At 43.8% G+C, this 19675-nt stretch overlaps 1 protein-coding gene across 2 annotated transcripts in view; it reads left to right on the top strand.

Moving 5' to 3' along the window:
- Window positions 1–19675, top strand: part of arhgef40 (Rho guanine nucleotide exchange factor (GEF) 40) — a 39204-nt gene that overhangs the window by 18997 nt on the left and 532 nt on the right. For both annotated transcript variants that reach the window (XM_084551572.1, XM_084551571.1), the window contains 13 exons: window positions 37–188; window positions 1872–2010; window positions 2529–2648; window positions 4242–4433; window positions 4530–5042; window positions 5877–6295; window positions 6680–6929; window positions 7813–7902; window positions 10848–11054; window positions 12639–12818; window positions 12939–13119; window positions 14797–14907; window positions 17778–17887. In XM_084551572.1, the coding sequence (XP_084407698.1) occupies window positions 37–188; window positions 1872–2010; window positions 2529–2648; window positions 4242–4433; window positions 4530–5042; window positions 5877–6295; window positions 6680–6929; window positions 7813–7902; window positions 10848–11054; window positions 12639–12818; window positions 12939–13119; window positions 14797–14907; window positions 17778–17887 (2664 nt within the window). The remainder of the gene's footprint in view (window positions 1–36; window positions 189–1871; window positions 2011–2528; window positions 2649–4241; window positions 4434–4529; window positions 5043–5876; window positions 6296–6679; window positions 6930–7812; window positions 7903–10847; window positions 11055–12638; window positions 12819–12938; window positions 13120–14796; window positions 14908–17777; window positions 17888–19675) is intronic.

Raw genomic sequence — 19675 nt, 5'->3', positions numbered from 1 at the left:
CGATGAAACATTAACAAGCACACGGATCGTCTTCAGGCAGTTCCTCAGAGCATCGACAAACACAGACAGCTCATGACAAGCGTCCTGGCCGACCAGCGCTTGACGGAGCTCCAGCAGAGAGGCGGGGCCTGGTTGGCAGGATTGACCAACAGCCCATCTGGACTGGCACAGAAGTCACCAGATTGCAGGTACTGGAGAGTTTTTGCTGTTGGTCCATCAGTTTCGTCCACGTAAAGAACCGGAATCCTACTGACTTTGATGGTCCACTTACCATCACTTTGATATGTGTTCTTTGGTGAATGTTCAACAACTATAGGACAGGTTGCGGGGAATTAGGTCAACACAGTCATGTCCTCTACAGAAAGAATTCACTTTGGTCATCTCTTAATTTTTTTTTATCTAGTGCCACATCTGATCAAAATAATAGTGTTTCCAATATGTACCTAGCTCCAAATACCTACCAAACCCAATAGGCCCAATAAGTGTCCCATTAGTAGCTTTAGCTGATGACTGGGGCAACAACCAATGGGAGCAACTAATACAGTTGGCACAGAGTCCCCCAGATGTTTACCACGAGAAAACACTGTCCTTGACTTTGTTTCCTACCAGAGTCATGCATGCTGATAGCAGGCTTAGAGCATAGGGTGAACCCGGATAGAGGTAGAGTGGTGTCATTAATCAACAGTGGTGATGCATAATGACAGTTTATATTGTGCTTGTTCCACTTAAAAAATATTTAAAGTGGGAAATATACAAGCCTGGAATGTCCATTAGCGACCAGTGTCTGCTACAAAGCGATGGGCAATGAAAGTGTTGCTTTATGTACAGACTGGTACAACAAATGACACTGAGACGCTAACAGATTTACAACCCGGAAGCAAAATCCATCATGTTGGCTCCTCTCACCAAATTCACCATTCTAATAGCGGGTTTGGCACATTGGGTAAGTCCAGACTGAACTGCTGCGTCGTTGACAGTGTTTCCTTCTCAAATAGAGAACAGCGAGAGGAGCTAGCTCTGCCCATAGGCAAGCAATATTTTTATGTTCTACTCATTTCATTCAGAAACATTTGAGGATGGAGACAAGAGGGTTACAAAGACAACTAGAGTCTGGTTGTCCACTAGCAACCAACTGTCAGCAACAAAGTGGCGAGGAGCAAAAATGCTCTTTACGTGGACAAGGTTTCAGTCTTGTTGAAGCGTACAATAAATTTCTGTGGTTTAGGAAAGGGTCTGTTCCAGATTCTGGAGTTCAATAGTTTAGTGTTCTGAAGACAGTCAAAACACACTACAATGATGCCAATAAGTCTGCCCTCTGCCGGAATATACAGTACGTTAGAGACAGAACCTTAAGACTAAATAAAAATAAGTCATGACACGCACTACGATTCTAATTGGGCAAATACTCAAACAGAAAGCACCTTACACAAGCAGCTCAGTCCCGAGGGGCACAAAAGGGATCTTCATGTCGCTCCCCTTCCCTTGTCTTGTGTTTGATTGAAGGATTATTTTGTCAAGATGAGTTACAGGTTAAAAATACTCCTCACCGGGAAAACAAAGTTGTTTGCCATTAGCCAAAAAAATGAAACCCAGCTAAAGGAGGAGAGGAACTTCACATCAAACAGAGGACAGAGCGATGCAGCTTGTTTGCTTGTGCATGACTACATCTTAAAGATGATCTGAAGACTGTCGTATCTGCTCTGTACTTGCTCACTGATGAGTTCTGGCTGAGGGTGTGCAAGTATACAAGTATGTGCTGGTTTGTTTCCTTTTTTTTTTTTACCAGACAAGGAGTTCGCCATACTTCTTCTTTTAATAACTGTATTATTTCTACCTGTTTTGGTGAAGTCTCGTGCCTTTGCTCATTTTAGGGCTGCTCTCGCTGCAACCTCGAAGCTCTACGACAGTGTGGACGACGCTCTCCATCGACTGGTCCGAGACTCCAACCAGAGAGGTCGGGACCTGGAAGCTTTGGGACGACTAGCGGGGCTGGTGGACAAACTGGAAAAGGTGTGTGAGGAAAGAAGAAGATTATTGTCAGTCACCCAGGTCACGGTGTATCCAAAAGTCAAAGCTAAAACGTAGGCAAGCGGACTTGCTGAGTTTACTTGAACAGGTGTCACCACTCAGCCGAGTAACTTGTTTAGATCAAAATGACTTGTGGGGAATTCAGGTTTTTATTTGGGAAGATTTTTGTTCCCAAGGCGGACTGGATGGTAACGCCCTGACTTTTTTCTAAGAATCATAGTCAGTCTACTCTCTTTTCTTGTGTACAGTGTAGCCGTGACGTACTGATATGTGAAATGATATCCAATCCATTTGTAGTACATATTACGTTAAAAACCCTACAGGGAAGAGATTCAGGCTTCCACCCACATTTGTTTTTGCTTCGTTTAAATTTCTCAACTCATCTCTACGAGTTGTCTCTCTCCCACCACTCTCTTTCACCCTGACCTACAGCAAAATGTCCTGTGTCCTCCTCTCACTCCCCCACTCTCTCTATCTCTCTGTTGACCTTTAATCCACAGTGTGATAAGGAGATTGAGCAAGTGCAGTCACAGCTGGACGACTACAAGGACCCTCCTCTGTCCCTCAGCAGGCTATCGCTCAAGCAGCAGAAGTTCAAGACGTTCAGAGAAACGGCGAATGTGAGTGGTGGCCGCGTCGGCTATTTTCACGTTAACTGTTTGAGTTTTATGGGCTTTTGTACATGAAAGCGGCGCCTGTTATTTTGAAGTTAAAATGTATTTCAAAGTACTTGGCTCACACTAAACAGTGTGAGTCATAGAGTTAAAGCAGCTGTGTGTATTATGTGGGTTACAGAGTTCCTGACTTTGGCACCACCCACTGGTCGAATCAGGAATGACACTGTGGTAAACGCTGTGAAAGCAACTCAAACTGTATCAATGTTGACTATTTTTTTTTTCTACAAATGTAGAAAAATTATATAAAAGTATATATCTAAAACTATAACACCAAAACACGTGCAGAGTATGTTCTACGCACTGTTTATGCCCCCGGTTATGTTTATTTATGCGCTGTTTTTCTGGAATAGCTAGGTTTTTAGTGAGAGATTGAAAATAGACACACTGTTGGTGTATTAAAAAAAAAAGAAAACAGAAAAAAAGACTGACTTTTAAATACAATATTTAAGAGATTTCATGTATAGTTATTGAAGACTCTTCTCTGCTTGTGGTACTGTAACCCATCTTTAAATACCATTGGTGGCCGGTGTCCAGAGAGTTCATCAGTGTTACATAAGGTGGCTTTCAAAATGGTTTTGGTAATAAGTTATTTCCAGACGAGACCATAGAGGAGAGATTGGTTTGTGGCCTTGAGGCATTTGGATCTTGCCGTCTTGGGATTTTTGGAGCTAGAATGACCATATTTGGAGGAGCTGGGGAGGAGCGAGGGGTGGATGTAACTGAGTAGACCTTGTAACTCTGGACTAGACTAAACTCGTCTCTCTTTGAGGCTGAGTATCTTCTTGATGGTTCTACTGTCACTCAGTGCAGCTTTTAATGCACCGTCGCTTTTAAATGGTCTTTCGAAAAACGAGTCGGATGTCTTTTGTGTTTTATCCAACACTATCATCCGTCATCTCTGCTGGTTAGCCTTCACGGTCCAGCTGGTGTTAGCCACAACTCTTCACTGCCCTAATTCTGTCAGACTAGTTACGTTTAACCGTTAAAGATCATGTTCTTGCGGGAACTGGTGTTTAGTGCGTGTATTAAATTACACATATATTATTGTTTGCATGCCGTCTTTGTCACACTGTAAGCTGCACGGCATGCTCACGAACAATGGCTGTTTTTCTTTTTAGCAATTTGCATTTTTACCATTGAGGTTTTTACCACAGTTGTAGTTTTGTTTCATTTTGCCCATACAGTAAGTGAAGGCCCTTTAATGTGTCTCACCAAAACAATACGCCTCCTGTCATCTCATCTTTGCGGTTGTAAATCTTATTATCCGTACAAGACGCTTAAGCTCAGAGTCTCTCATTGACAATTTTAAGGAGTCAATGACTAAAAATGTAAAGTGTAAGCAGATGTGATTAGAGCCCACTCCGCATTTCGGTGGTATATTTGTGTCATTCTTGTGGACACAGCCTAACGCAGATGCTTTCCCAGCATATTCCCTATAGAAGAGTTCCATTCATGATGTGTATCATGTCAAACCGCTGCAGTAAACACTCGAGGGGTTTTCCGGGCAGAGACTTTACATCTTACTGCATCTTTCAGGAGCTGCACAGTGAGACTCTGTCAGTGCTCAGTGATTTGGAGGGCTGGTGCGAGCTGGACTGGGCAGGCCTGAGTGACGTCCAGATCCGACTTCCTCCGGTCAGGGAGAAGCTGAGAGACATGTCCCACTGTCTGTCGGACTGCTGGACCACCCTGGACAACACACAGCGGCTGCTGTCCACGCTGACTGAGGTAACCCTGCACAGGAAGACATCTGTAATGCTCACAGGAAGTCATTAGCCCTCAAGGGCAAACAACGTCATCTTCTCCTTCCTGTCTTCTGTACAGGCAACGCAGTGGTGCGATGCAGTCTCCTCCACTTCCTCCTCCTCCACACCTACCTCCACGTGCCCACTTGCATCCCTCCCTCCGATCCCCCCGTCCCGTTTCCAGGACGCACGCTCCTTAGCCATGGAGCTCGGCGGTGGTGCACTCCTGGATCTTTGGACTCAGACAGTAGAGCGCTACCAGCGCACTGTAGCACACGTCAAACCTCGGTTCCTCCAGTCTGACAGGACTCAAAACCAGGGCCAAGGGAAGCCCAAAACGCCCTCGGCCAGCAGCCTGTGGGACCTGATGGGCCCCGAGGGAGATGGCGACTGGGGGCTGGGAGCCGGAGGAGGAGAAGGAGGACTGCAGTCCTGGGGATCCCTGGCATCGCTGTTCAGACCGCAGACCTGCTCCACACTGAAGATAGGAGAGGAGAAAGGGAATAAGAAGGAGGGAGCAGGAGGAAGCGGAGCAGGAGGGGCCGGAGGAGGGAAGTTTCTGCAGAACCTTCTGAATCCTGCAAAGAAGAGTGTGAGTTTGAGCTGAATATTTCCAAATCGTCACGTTAGCGCCAACATTACTGCCTAGGTCTTCTATTTTATTCTGTGCCAGAGGAACTTTAAATTACAAAATGCGCTTTAGCATTAGCATTTAATCGTGGTTTAGGGCTGTAGCTGCAGACTGACACTTCACATTGCTTTAAATGCTTGTTTACAGGCTTTTTAATTTGTATTTGTCGACTAAAAACTATCTCAAGACATAAGCATGGACTATTTCTGGACATACGTCTTGCAGTACTAGGAATAGTACAAATTATAAGTGACGCGGCTACTGTGGATTTTCTATGCGAATAATTATAATTATGAGAATAATTAGCCATCAATGTAGCTCATCCTAACTCTCAGGACCTGTTTGGCGTCTTTCAGCTCGTCGTTTTGGCGCTCTAACTTGTTTGTGTTGATTGAGTCTCTCAGCTCTCATCTGTGCTGCATTTGGCCGCAGCAGCCAGCTGTTTTCTGTGAAAATTCTCTAAAAACTAACAGGGCACGAACAAGCTCAGTACCACAGCCACAGATAGTGACTAGAATGCTAACAGAGTGGAGAATGTAGCTGCTAAAGAGCCAGCCATTTCCCTCAGGAGTTGGTGGAGACCAAAACAGATGGCCAGAAAAATGACTCCAAATGAATGCTAATGTTTCTCTGCTGGATCCATAATTACCACATTAACTTTCTGAGGTGATAATACATCAATATTTCCTTGCTCCTGTGTGGCTAAAAAAATCAATTAATGCAGTTTTAAAAAGTTGAGCATACAGACTATTTGCAGCCTGTCAAAGTGACGCCTGTAACCGTGTTACCTTGCAGCCGACGGAGGCCCCGCTCCCTACTAAGCCACCCAGGAAGCGTCACCCAAGCTTTGACCTCCAGGCTCTGCTGGCCCCCCGCAGAGGCACGGCCACCCCCAAACCCGCCGAGTCTCCGGTGAGCGGGGCGAGCCGTACATCCCCCATGTCCTGGCTGGGGCGACGGGCGCTAGCTGACCCGGTTATCACCACCAGCATGGCTACAGCTATCCCTGGATGGGGCGGCAGCGGGGGAGGAGGAGGAGGAGGAGGAGGAGGAGGAGGGGGAGGATGTGGTGGCGGTGGAGGGGTGCTGATCAGAGGAGTGGAGGTCAGCAGCAAGGAGGTGGTGGACCACACAGGGTCGCCGCGGCAACACGTCCTGCTGGGGAGGACCGAGAGGGAGACGGGAACAGACAGGGCTGGTTCAACCGCTCAGAGGTGGGTGTTGTTTTGTTCTTCTCTAAAACAGGACCAGATCTGAGTGAGAGCTCCAAAACAACGCTAACATCACAAACTGTATTGAGGACAAGCCAGGCTGAGATGAAAGCGAACAGCGATACATCATTTTTGGGATAATTTAAGTACAACTGAAATCCTGCTTCAAAACGATTTTATCAGTCAGCGTGCAATCTCAGATAATTTCTCCATTACTAACGCTTTGATCTCTGTCCATTTCTTACTGCTATCTTCACTCCTGTTTCCTCTTCCCTCCCACTTCACCACTTTCCTCCACGTTTGTTTCTCTTTTGCAAATTTACCCTTTCATTTTCTTACTCGTTATTCTGCATGCCCCCCCCTCCGCCCCATCCCCCCGTCCTGCAGCAAGCTGTACCTGCTCTGGTGTAGGATGCTGAGCTCGGAGAGGCAGTACGTGACCGTCCTGAAGGGGGTGGAAGAGACGTACCTCCCCTTGCTGGAGCTCTCGGACACCCCGGCCTCCATCAGGGGGAAGGCGGACTCTCTGTTCCCCAACTGGGCCAGCCTGTGCACCTTTCACTCGCAGAACCTGCTCCCCGCCATGGAGGGCGCTCTCCTGCAGAGCTTGCTGCAACAGGACTGCTTCAGCAAATACGTAAGTGCAGAGATGTGGGACGAGCCTGCATCCAGTTGTGCGGTTATTATTGGATGTGTTTAGTTCATTTAATAGGCGAGGTTATTGGACACAAGGCCTCAGAGTCTGTGGAGGGCATGCCCATTAAAATCCATTTGTTTAAAATAGTGCTTCCCATCCTTTTTGCTTGGGACTGCCTAAAACATTTGTCTCAAAATAAGAAGAAACCCATGTGTTCTGAATCAAAGAAATGTAAAGATGTTAACTGGCTTGGTCGCCACATTGTCTGTTGAGGCCAGGTTCATTTTCATCCATCATCTGTAACAGTTTGTCCTGGGGAGGGTCTGGATTGCTCACTGAGCCATCACAGGGCACACAGAGGCAAACATATGGCCAAAGGTTCTTCTTCCTCCTTAAATCCATTTAATTCTTCTTTTCTATCCACTTAAGAGCAGCAATTTTGAATTCAAAGAGGCCTAAAAACACCTCCATATGTCTTGGTGTCCTGTTAACTGGCTGTCCAAAACTCTCTGCTCTTCCCTTCTTTTACTTCAGGCCAGTTGGAGCTTTTATTAATGTCTGTCTGGAATGCAGCAAGATGAATGGTCAAACTGGGGGAAGCTTTCAAAATAAATCAAAAGTTCATGTTTTTATCAGAAGGAAAAAATTCCTCTTTTCTTCCGTTACAAGTTTGTTTTTATTACAGGAATTACTTTTACTTTAATCCCATGAGACATTCTTATGTAACCATTTTAGCCAATTTGACTACAAATTTTCAAAAAATATCCAGATAACAGCTCAGTTTTCTTTAAAACAGCTCATTTATTGTGAAATTTGATCAGTTTAAAACCAGCATTAGCTTCCTGTCATTTCTAACACGTCTTTATTATGCGTGGACACACAGCGGGAGCAGTTTCTGCAGTATTCCCACTACATCAGGACCAAACCGGACCTGGACTCTCCGCTGGTCACACAGGCCTCTGACTTCTTCAAGGTAGGAATCATTATTCTCCGGTTCTCTGGTTATCCTAATGTGTCTCTCTGCTCTCCAGTTCTCACTGATGAGCACACTCCCATGGTTCTGTGCAAATGCTAGTGCAGCAGTGTCGTAAATTGTTTTACTTGGATTTTTCTTATTTAGAAATCTGTGAAATCTCAACGTGGGGACGTCATTACGAGTCATTTTTGAGCACATCACAAGCACAAACCAATTAAAGTTGGTTTATTCGTCAGTGGCGGCAATTAAAAAAATGAGCTGTATACAGTAAAGCTAATTACATGTTTAATGTACACTAGAAAAGCCAATTAAAGGCGGATTATAGGGAAAGAAATTTGAGCTCCCGAGCTACAATTAACTAAAACTAATACGTCGGCGGCATCACGAGATTACTCTGAGGACTTTATGTGGAGAGATCACAGTGCTTAAGATCCATGAGGATACACGTTTGAAGTGTTTCACAAAGGAGCAGTTCCAGGGTCTGACCACCAGGAGGCAGCGCATGCTCAGACGACATCCAGCAGCAGCTTTGAAGCAGCTTGTTAGATTATGGCTGAATGATGATGGTGATCATGCTGGGGATGAAGGTGATGATTGTTATCACCATGAACACAGGAGCAGCACATGTTTCTGTTTATTTATTTATTCATTTAGTAATGTTTCCGTGATCAGCAGATGCAAAAGTGGAAGGATCTGACTTTAATTGACCATAATGACCAAAAGTCAAGTGGTCAAAGAAAAGGGCTCTTCAACTAAAATAAAAAAAACTTTCAAACTATCAACAGTCACCCTAAATGTCATGTGATAATCAGCAGTGAATAGGTCAAGTGTCTCTGAAGAGTAGTTAAGAGCACAATTGCAGTTTTGTAACAGTTTTCAAAATCTTCACAAGCTGCGTCGTGAAAAGCAGCTGTTGAACTGACTGTGCAGCACTGATTAATGTACTAAATACAAATTAGAACCAGAGGACACCAGGTGGCTTCTAATATTGTATAGAATATAGTATAAACAGTATATAGTTACCATCCTGAACCATTTTCCACATTGCATCGTGGAGTAATTTAAAGCAGCAGTTTGTAAAATGGTTTGTAAAAAAAAAAAAAAAAAAAGTGTACTGCCTTTCTCCTGATGGGGTCGCTGTAGTCTCCGTTAAACAGCCTCAAGATACTGAAGCCACACTAATCAACATGTGCTGTGCTATGACGTGCACATACTGTATTTCTGTTTAATCACCGACTTAAAGGGTACTTGAACCAGTGCAGAAGCAGAGTAAAGAACGATTATGTTCAATTACTAACTAATGACAGGGCAAGAGTTTGGAAAATTGGGAGCGTGGCTATATGGCAGACAGCCGCTATTTTGGTTTCTTAGTCAAAATTGCTTAATTCCTACAACACGCCAAGATTGCAGCTGCTGGTGTTTGGATCCACCATCTCCAGGCAGCACTGCAGAACATAGATAGAAATCCTCCAACAACCTGCCTGCGTGATGATCTGTGTGATTCTTGTTCTTGCTTGTCGTGAAGACCTTGGGAACTCATCAATACGTGCACTTGCCTGTTCACTTGGTTTTGTTGCTATCCAAGTACTGTTCCGGTTCAAAGTACGCCTTTGACCAAATACCCAGATGTGTTCTTTCCCTTCCTGTTTTACTGAAGATGCATGAGGATGTAGCTTGTGTGGATTCTGGACACCCAGATATCCCAGAATGCATTTTCTGGATGCCATCAATTACACCACTGTTCCAAATTATTGAATGATCATCCTCCAGAGTCATTGCTTCAGAGTTGAACTTGTCAAGTCCAAACTATGAAGTATGCAAGTATGAAGTTTGTGTACTTTGTGTTTATCCAAAAAAAAGCATTTAAAAGACGGCAACTGGGCTTGTAGAGTTTTTTGAGAAGACGTTTCACCACTCATCTGAGTAGCTTCTTCAGTTCTAGAAGGAGTGGGAGGTTTGGGCTTTAAGTAGGAAACTACAAGTTTCCCACCAGTCCCCTAGAACTGAAGAAGCTACTCAGATGAGTGGTGAAACATCTTCTCAAAAAACTCTACACGTCCAGCTGCCTTTTTTAAATGCTTTTTTTTCTGGATATACCATGACCTGGATGACTGAGAACCTTCACAGACATACTGTACTGTGTGTTAATAAACAGGACAGGCCTCCAGGCCTCAGTGTGGCCTGATGCTGGTGCCTGGAAAAGCGGGTGTCTAGTGAACGCATTCTAAGCTAAAAACAAAACCCTAGCAGGTCAGATCTTCCATCTATCCTGCGTTCCAGACGTTGCTCACGTAGAGCTTTAGCCATTGTTGCCTTTATCGTTTGAAACATTGACTACCTGCCCTTCATCATGATCGACAAGAAAACAGAATCACAGACAGTAAGCTCTCCGGAGGGCGGCACAGTGGCGTGGTGGTTAGCACCGATGCCTCACAGCAAGAAGGTTCCGGGTTTGAAACCATGGTCCGACTGGGGCCTTTCTGTGTGGAGTTTGCATGTTCTCTCCGGGTATTCCAGCTTCCTCCCACCGTCCAAAGACATGCTGGTTAGGTTCATTGGTGATTCTAATTGGTGTGAGTGTGAAGTGTTGTCTGTCTCTATGGTAACTCTAATAGATGTCTCTACCACAACAACAAAAAAAAGGCATCTTCAACATTACGTCAGCTGTTATTTCTTCATATTCTAATGATCATTGTAGTTAATTTTGAATGTTTTCAACTCATTTTCCAAGTGTGTTATACTGTACTACAATGTGTAACAATGTTCACTTAATATATGTGCCATGCTACACACTGTATAATAATACAGTATAGTAATATAGTCAATCATTACAGACACAGGCCTGGTTCGAATCATTTAGAGCTTTTGTATTGGCTCAACGTGATGTGAAAAAACTAGCAGAGCCTTAACATTTCCTCCTTCTCCCCTCTTCTTCCCCAAAGTCCAAACTCCCCCTCGCCTCCCCCGTCTCCCCTCTGTCCTTCCCCCACTGCCTCCAGGCCCCCATTCACAGACTGGAGCAGTACTGCGAGGCCCTGGAGGAGCTCGGGGGGATAAATCCCGCCTCCGACTCCGCACTCTCCATCCTGAGACACGCCCAGCGGCACGGCGAGGACCTCAGGGCCAGTGACCTCATCGTCGGATGTCCGGTGAGAGCGCCTGTCCCAGTTTATGACTCTGCGACTGTCAAGTCCCACTTTCTTTTCTTAGAGGAGAATAAACTAAATCATCTGGATGAGGTCAGGCCAGTGGTGGCGACAGAAGCGTTCTCCCTTTCCTATCTTTTTATCTGAAGCACATTATTTATACTGTTTGAAAGAAAGATTTTTAAAAAGATTTACTTAAAACTATACTTTAAAGGAATCATTTAAGCTCCATGCCTTAAACAGAAAGACTCCAGATGAAACCACTGCTGCCATTAACCATTAGATTTCATTTTTTTAATGAATATCTGAACTTAAAACAATCCTAATTGCTAATCTTAGAGAAAACACATATTGAGGAAAGTGGCAGCTAATTGAATTAAAGGAACTGGGAGGTTATCAGAAAGTCAGAAAGCGCCATATCCTCCAGCCCTGTGTAGCTCTACTCTGACACAGCAGTATCATTCACAGGTAGTCGTGACAAACATTTGACTCCCGCGCTCACACATACAGCACACACACCTTCCCCGTCCTCTCTCCCCCTTTCGAGCGAGGGGAGAGATTACGGCAGCACAAACACCCCCATTGAGCTACTTCAAATCGCTCTGCCGCAGCTCTCCAAGCAGAATTGACTATAAGTGCAGGTGTGTGTGTGTGTGTGTGTGTGTGTTTGGCTTGGTGTGGATGTGGGTGTTCACAGTGGAGCATCACTTATAGGCCGATCCGCACACCTCTAGAGGTTTAAAAATAAAGTTCCGTGCCACTGGTTGCTCGTAAATGATCCGTCCAGCTAATTTTATCGCCGGAGATGCTGCAGTTGGGAACGCGTTAGCCCCGTGCATCGTTTGCGTGGCCCTGTCCGCCGTTTGCCTGCGCCTTCGCAAGTCCGGCATGGAGTCCAAAAGGAGCATTATGTAATTCTTAACTTTTACGAGTGTCTATCTGCCTTTTATGCGAGCTGCACGCAAAGTTCCAACCCCGTAATTGACGTGAACAATAAAGTCACATTTCCACAAAAGATGTGACTCAGTCGGCCAATTAGAGCAAAGATCCGACAGAAAGAAGCATCCATGTGAAGTGGGAATATGTCACCAAGCGAGGCGCAATAATAATAATGCCGCTTTGTCCCGTTCTTTGTCGAACTGAGAATAAGTCTTTTCGGCCTTTGTAGTGGAAATGTCTCACAAATCCAAGGGTGGGTTTGAGATTTTGCTCTAAAAGGCAACGAATGCAGCCAGTGTCGGGGAATGAATTGATAAGTGTGTCAGCATCCCGATCAAATATGTAACTGCTCATTTTTAAACTACAGAGCCGCACAATCAGAAAAACGGCTGCGATTTCTTCACGTTGTTGCTCAAAAATCTGCTCTTTTTATGAATTTTCACATACAACATACAGCTATAGTTCATATAGTCAGAATTAATGAACCAACTGAAAACGACTTGCAAAGAAAAACACAAGTTTCAACTCAGTTCAAGCCTAAATGGCTTCTTAAAACAGAAATTAAGATGGTATCTTGGGCAGATTAAAGCCTCTGGCCCAAGGCTGAGTCCTGATGTGTGTGTGTGTGCGCGTTACTTGTGGTTTCAGATCCCGGTGGCCGAGCGCGGCGAGCTGGTGCGGCAGGGCGAGCTGACGGTGTACGGGGGAGCTCGCAGGAAGCGGGGAGGCGTGAGGAACGTCTTCCTCTACCAGTACGTCGTCATCTTCACCAAACAGAAGAGCCCCAGCCCGGGACGCACCGCCTACAACTACAAACACAGCATCAAGGTGCACGGCTGACACACACAATGCGGCTTTCTTTCAATTATCCTTTCTCCGCGCTCGTGGAGATTAATGTAGGAAATCAATTTCTGTATCAGCTGGGGCCTCTTTTTTTTCTCCCTGCAGACAGGCGAAATGGGTCTGACTCAGAGTGTCGGAGAGGACGGAATGAAGTTTGAAATTTGGGTCCGACAAGCTCCGCGAACCAGAGACTGCATCACTCTGCAAGCGCGGGACAGGGAAGGCAGGGAGGCCTGGACTCATGACATTGCCCACCTGCTGTGGACACATGCCATCAACAACACAGGTACAGAAAGACTCTTAGGTATCAACTCCACAGGGTTGGGTTAGGGTTGGGGTTAAAACATACATGCCTTGATTACACTTTATCCCTGTCCCAAGATCAGATCAGGTATTTACAAAATAAAATATTGCACAAAATATTTACAAGATAATATTGGGAAAGAAAGGAAGTAAAGAAAATAAGTACTCATGCATTTATGAGATCAAACATACGAAGCCTTTCCCAGCTCCCGGTGAAGCTATGTGAACTCCCACAATAGCTCAAGGCTACACTAGCCGCTGAAAAATAACACACTCACACACATGCAAAATCTCAAGGCAAGAACTGTCAGCATTTGAGTGGCATTGTGGGTAAAGTGGCCACCAATAAAGAACTAAAGAACCTGAACTGTCCATTGTGAGTGTGAGGGCCAGGTTTTCAGGTCAGTTGCAGCTCTGTCCTGAGGCACACTGGGTGTAAAGCAGGAAAACACTTGAAAACATCCCCATCTGTCAGCCTCAGTCACCAGTAAATGTGAAAATATGACTTTAAAGTAGTGGAAGGAGGTCTTTAGTTGTAAAAATCTTTTATATTTTCATGAAAGGTAATGGAAGACCTAAACATACAGTATCAGATTACTCTTTGTGTAACTTCATCCAGATAAAGACATACATTTTTGAGAGTACAACGAACAGAAACACATCACCACCCTTCCACTTTGCTTTTGGATCTGCATTCCTTTGTTAATGCCCAGCTTTCTAAACACAAGGAACTGCTTGCTGTCACTTGTCTCCTTGTATCCGTAAAGCCTTGCATCTTGGCATTTGTTCATACAGTTTATCTAGCTTACAGTATCAAAATGGATAGGATCCTGTGTCGTTCAAGTCTGGGTTGAGGGAACCAGACCTGAGGATTCTAGGATTCAAGTCTGCTTTTCCGGTTTACATCTGGTTTTAAGGTTCATATCTTGTTTCAGGGTTCAGGTCTGGTGCAAGGTTCACGTCTGGTTTAAGAGAAGCCAGGTTCTTTGCTTCAGGGCTGTTTGAGAGCCCGGTTTAGGGTTTCAGTCTGGTTTTAGGGTTAACTTCTTGTTTTACGGTTCAGATCTCATTTCAGGGTTTAGGCCTGGTTTAGGGTTCCCTTATAAGAGACCTGGTTTTAGGCTTCATGGCTGATTAAGGGTTCAGGTCTGGTTTTACAGTTCAGATCTTGTTTTAGGGTTCAGGCCTAGTGTAAAGTTCAGGTTTGGTTTTAGGGTTCAGTCTGGTTTTGTGGTGAACATCTGGTTTTAGGCTTCAGGTTTGGTTTTAGGGTTCCGGCCTGGATTAAGGGTTAACATGTGGTTTTAGGGTTGACATCTAGTTTTAGGGTTCAGGTCTAGTTTTAAGGTTAACATCTGGTTTTAGGGTTTAGATCTGGTTTTAGTGTTCCAGTCTAGTTTTATGGTTAACATCTGGTTTCAGTGTTAACATCTGGTTTTGGGGTTCAGGTCTGGTGTTAGGTTTAACATCTGGTTTTAGGGTTCAGGTCTGGTTTTAGGGTTAACATCTGCTTTTAGGGTTCAGGTCTAGTTCCATTGTTAACATCTGGTTTTAAGGTTAACATCCGGTTCTAGGGTTCAGGTCTGGTTTTAGGGTTTATATTTAATTCCAGCTGTCACATTTCTGAACCCTATTCCTTCCTTCTTCTCTCCTCAACCAGAGTTGTGTTTGAAGGAATCACTCTGTATGGGAATTTCCAGTAAGCTTCTGCTGGATGCGTCAGGAACTCAAGGCTCAGAGCTGGACTCCATCTACAGTCTCAATGACAGAGGTGGGTTTAAGAAGGAATGCATGTACAGTGTGTGTTAGGATGCCACAGATACCGACAGCACTCTCTTGCGCAGAAAAGCATATGCGTAAAAGATTTGGAATGAATAATAAAAACAAATCGCATAATCTTGTAGGGAATTCAATCATGTTTGGGAAAATCTGAGTATCAAACATTAATCTTAGTTTAAACACACAGCTCCCCTTCTCACCTTACAGTTAGTCTTAAATCATTTTTCAGTTCAAACTGTGGCTTCAGGAGGTTGCCCGGGTTTATGTGACCAGATTGGATTACTGGATTGTTCAAATTTGCTTTCCGAGCCAAAATTGATGCGGCCCTAAGATTACAGACAGGAAACAAAACGGGTCCTGGGTGTATCTCCCCATGTGACAAGGTAATAATGTAGTACATGTTTTTTTTTTTTTTTCTTTCAATCTTGCGCCCCTGGGCTATTCTATGAATTTTTGATATTTGTCTCACACTGAGAAATTTTGAAGAGCTGTGACATGCTTGCGGAGAATATGAATCGCAGTCAAAAAGCTCGACTATGAAAACACGTTTTGCTTCTGCTATGATCAAATCCCATCACAACCTTCACCGCTGTGTCTGCCTTAAACCATTTTTGAGGCAGTGACATGTTTTGTCTTACTTCCTAAACTGTATCCACACAAAATACGCAACCCAGTGCTAATATGGGTGCACTGTTTAAATAGGGCAGGAATATTGGTGTGAAAGTACTCATTATTATTTCCTGAACTAGTTTTCAGCAGTATTGTGGAACATGGTTCACTGCTTTTTGGCTGACTGAAGTCAGCAGAACAGGTCTTAAACACAACATTGACTCATGTAAGGTCAATATTAATTCTCTTTTAGCTTTCTGTTTTTTGGAATTGGAGGGCATCTACTTTGAAAACTGCTGAGGCAAGGAAACCAAAACAGAAATATTCTCTTCCACAAAACCAAAACTTTGAGCTGAAAGATGCTAAATTTGTTTCAAAGAGTCGTGCAAAACAGCAGCGATTGGTGTTAATTGTATTTGTGTTTGTTACTACAAGCTAATCTTTCACTTTATGGTCATCAGTGCAACTATTCTAACTACTATAGCTTCTTTTCATATATGTACGAATGTCTGGGCATTCAGGCTCTTGCCAAATGAGTTCATCCAATGCTGATTTAGCCAAGCTAAAGCAAGATAAGTGAAACTCTCTCTACCCCTGGAAGTGTAAACCTGCAGGTGTTTGGAGACAATTCTGTGATGTACATCAACCAGCAATGATTTTTTTTTTTTACCAGAGCAAGGGAGGAGTAGCCTGGTGTAGCCATTGGGATTTCATTGTGGGCTGTTTCAGCAAATACAGAGAAAAAAATACATTGTACAACCTATCAGAGCTACTTTGTTGGGTACAAATACAACTCCACGGCACTCATATAACTTATACGACTACATTGTTGTTAGTCTTCACCTGATAAAGCCCATCCAAACGATTTGATTGGCCTGGCAGATCTTTGCCGGAACCCAGTCAATCTCTAACGGAGAGAATCCAGACCGACTTTCTGCCACAAAATGATTGCGGGTGGGGAAGTTCATCTGGCTTCCTGGCTTGAGGAGATCAACTGTAGTGATGGAGTAGGCTACAGCAATACAGCAACTAGGACTATGGCGGCACCTAATGTGGAGAAGTTACTCCTTGTCTCTAAAGAAGAATAAAATAGTTGTCCAAGACAAGCTGTCTTGAAAATAAAACTCAGGGTTCAGAGGATGTCTAAAAAAAGAAAGTGATCAATGTCAAGGCCAAACACTGATTACAATTGTTGTTGGAGTGAGAGTGCTGGAAGAACTCTGGCTGTAGAATTAAGGCATATGAATCATGTGTATGTTGACGTGTTCATGTAATTATTCCCACTGCCAGAAGGACGAGACTAAATTTCCGAACTGTATGTGTAATTTGAAAAGAAATAGTTGCTGTTTTCAGACCATCGTTCCAATCATAGCACCTAGCCTTGTTGCTATAACTGGCCAAACACTTTTATTTTTGGAGTAGCTACAGTGGAATTTGGCTGCAAATCTTTATCAATCTTACGAAAAGCTATAGATTCAGTGTGTGGGCACTGGCATGAATTTAGAGTGCAATAAAAAATAAATTAAATAAATAAAAAATAAAAAAATCATCTTAAAGACTCTATGGACTATATCGCGTTAGCAACAGTTCCCTTCCAAATACACAGAGTGCACTCATAAATCTGTGTGTTTTAATATGAGATCTTTCTCACATATTAACACACATTCCAATCTGATGCTCTGTATTGATATAACAGAATCTGATTCCATTTAAAGTCCCCCATGCACTGACTTGAGCCATGAAACATTTAAACACAGACACCTAATCTACAGTGTAATTCTTCAGATTCCAGACCCACCAGTCAGTCTCCAAAGGCCGTTGTTGCCCTAGAGCCAAAGTGATTTCCCATTCATTGCTCGGTGTAATGCACATACTGCTCACCAGGTGTCTCATTGAGTGCGGCGGCTCAGGATTTCAATGCATGAATTGTCCTCTGGGACAGAACATGGTGTTAGAAATCCATTGAACAGGAAGAAAAAAAAAAAAATGCCTTCTCAGTCTGACTCCTCTTTCTCTCTTTGTCTCTCCCATGCCTAGTGCCTAGTCCCATCCATTTTACATTTCAGGAAAACATTATGACACAGCCACTTTTAAGCTATAGAAGTGCATAAAGATCATATAAATGGCAAACAATCAGTGCAAATCCTGCTGGAATGTGATGAAGAGAGAGCAAAGTACACATTCTAAGAGTGTCTAGATATGCTATATTTAGCTATCCGTTAACCTATAACCCCACGCTCTTGTCTTTCTCAGTCCACAGTAGCTGCTCAGACTCCTCCTCTGTCGGCAGTCAGAAGGAAGGGGGATCCCCGGCGTCAGGGAGGGACCCCAGGAGAAGCTCTGGGTCAACAAGCTACTCGCAGGTGGGTTCACATGAACACATGTAGCACACAAACTAGCGGTCTCAAAAGTGAATGAAAGCAGTTTCTGTTCGGAGAATATACCGAGCCCTTCGCCACGGTTAAATATGGATGTCAAGTGAGAAATAGTTTTTTCTTTTCCGCTGGAACTAGGGCTTCTCTTTCATTGGTGTTCCAAGAAGCGTTTTAGGAACTAAAACCGCATTTCCACCGCAAGTACTTTCCCCAGGGGCTAGGAACCATCAGTGTGTTTCCAACGCAGACACCAGGGTCTAACTTAAGTTCTGGGGAAATCATTTTAATACACCGTGTAGTCTGAACTCAGAGGGCAGTAGATTTCAAAAGCCCAGGAACTTTTGTGGTGGGTCTTGCAGCAAGGAGAACTTCTGATTGGTCGAGTGGTCACACTATTTTATCTCAAGTTCGTAAAGTCTGTTTGCTTACCTTAAGTGTGGCACTTTGGGAGTTTTGAATCTGCTTTGGTAATACTGCTCATCTCTTTTCCAGTGTGACTCATTGACCCTATTAGCAAAGCAGTAAAGCACATTACCGTCACACTGATGCCTGTCCATCACTCCACGGAGAACTTTTGGTTCTTGTAGCGTTTTCTATTCGTGGAGTGGGGCAGGTTGTAGTGTGCAGAAATGAAAAATATCATCAGTGGAATAATCAGCAGAATCTACAGGTCTTTGGACCGCGGTGGAAATGCAGACAACGAGTTGTCTGAAGGAACCTTCAAAAAAAGTTCCAGGGACTAAAAGTTTTGGGTAATTTGGGTGGAAATATGGTTTTAGGAACTTTGCTGCACATCCCAAAAAGTACCTGGTAGAACTTTTTGACAGCCCAGGAACCATTAGTGCATAGTTTGCTATGCTGAACTCAGTCAAAGACAAGCCTTGAAACTGCTACAACCTAGAAGAACATCTTTGTCATTAGACTCAGTAGTACACCTACAGATTTAGGCTTCTTGAAAGGTTGTTAGTGTTGAACAGGCAGCCGTCTGAGTCACTAATCTGCAAATGAGCTAAGAGAAGGAGTAGACTAACAAGACAGAGTAAGGGGATTTCAAGGCGCTGACCATGAGTTGCTCACGATTACTTTCATCGTTCTACTACTGCTGTTAGAATGGTCTTTCATTTGATGTCAGTAGCTACAGAAGTGACAAGAAAGACAGAAGGCGAGACAAAGCCAGAGGTTCTCATCTGCACTCGACTGGAGGAGATGCAATCATATCAGCGTCTTTAGACCCCAGATGCTTAAGATTAGTCAATCGCTCGTCTGTTAGCGGTAATTTGCCTAATTCGTAATTTGGATTTGATTACGTTCCCATTAAATTGTATTTTTGCCTTTTCTTAAAAAATATCAAAAATGCCGTTTATAAAAGAAGATTTATTTATTTTTTTGACGCAACCAGGACTTCACAAATGACTGATTCAGTCCATGAGATTCCTTGGTACTGTTTTGAGGAAAACGTAACATACGTATGTCTGTGATTAAGGATGAAACTAATACAGTTTCACTGGCTTGATTTATGTAAAAATGGCATCCTTCAAACAGTGGAAGCATCTCTATGTGTTTGCAGAATGACACAGTGCGTGTGTCTAGCTGTAAGCAAACAGCAATGCCAGTCTGCCATCTCCGAGGTGGAGTTTAAATGAATTTGCTCTGTGCGCACACATATACAAACACCTACCAACACACACACACACACACACACATTCTCTCAATCTCCTTATCTAGCAAACAGAATATGACAGATTGGCAAACAGACTGCGCTGGGAACAGATTGAC

The sequence above is a fragment of the Chelon labrosus genome, assembly GCF_963514085.1.
Source record: "Chelon labrosus genome assembly, chromosome: 1".
Lineage (NCBI taxonomy): Eukaryota > Metazoa > Chordata > Actinopteri > Mugiliformes > Mugilidae > Chelon > Chelon labrosus.
Note: the sequence above shows the minus strand (reverse complement) of the source record. Positions and strands in the feature narration are given on the sequence as shown.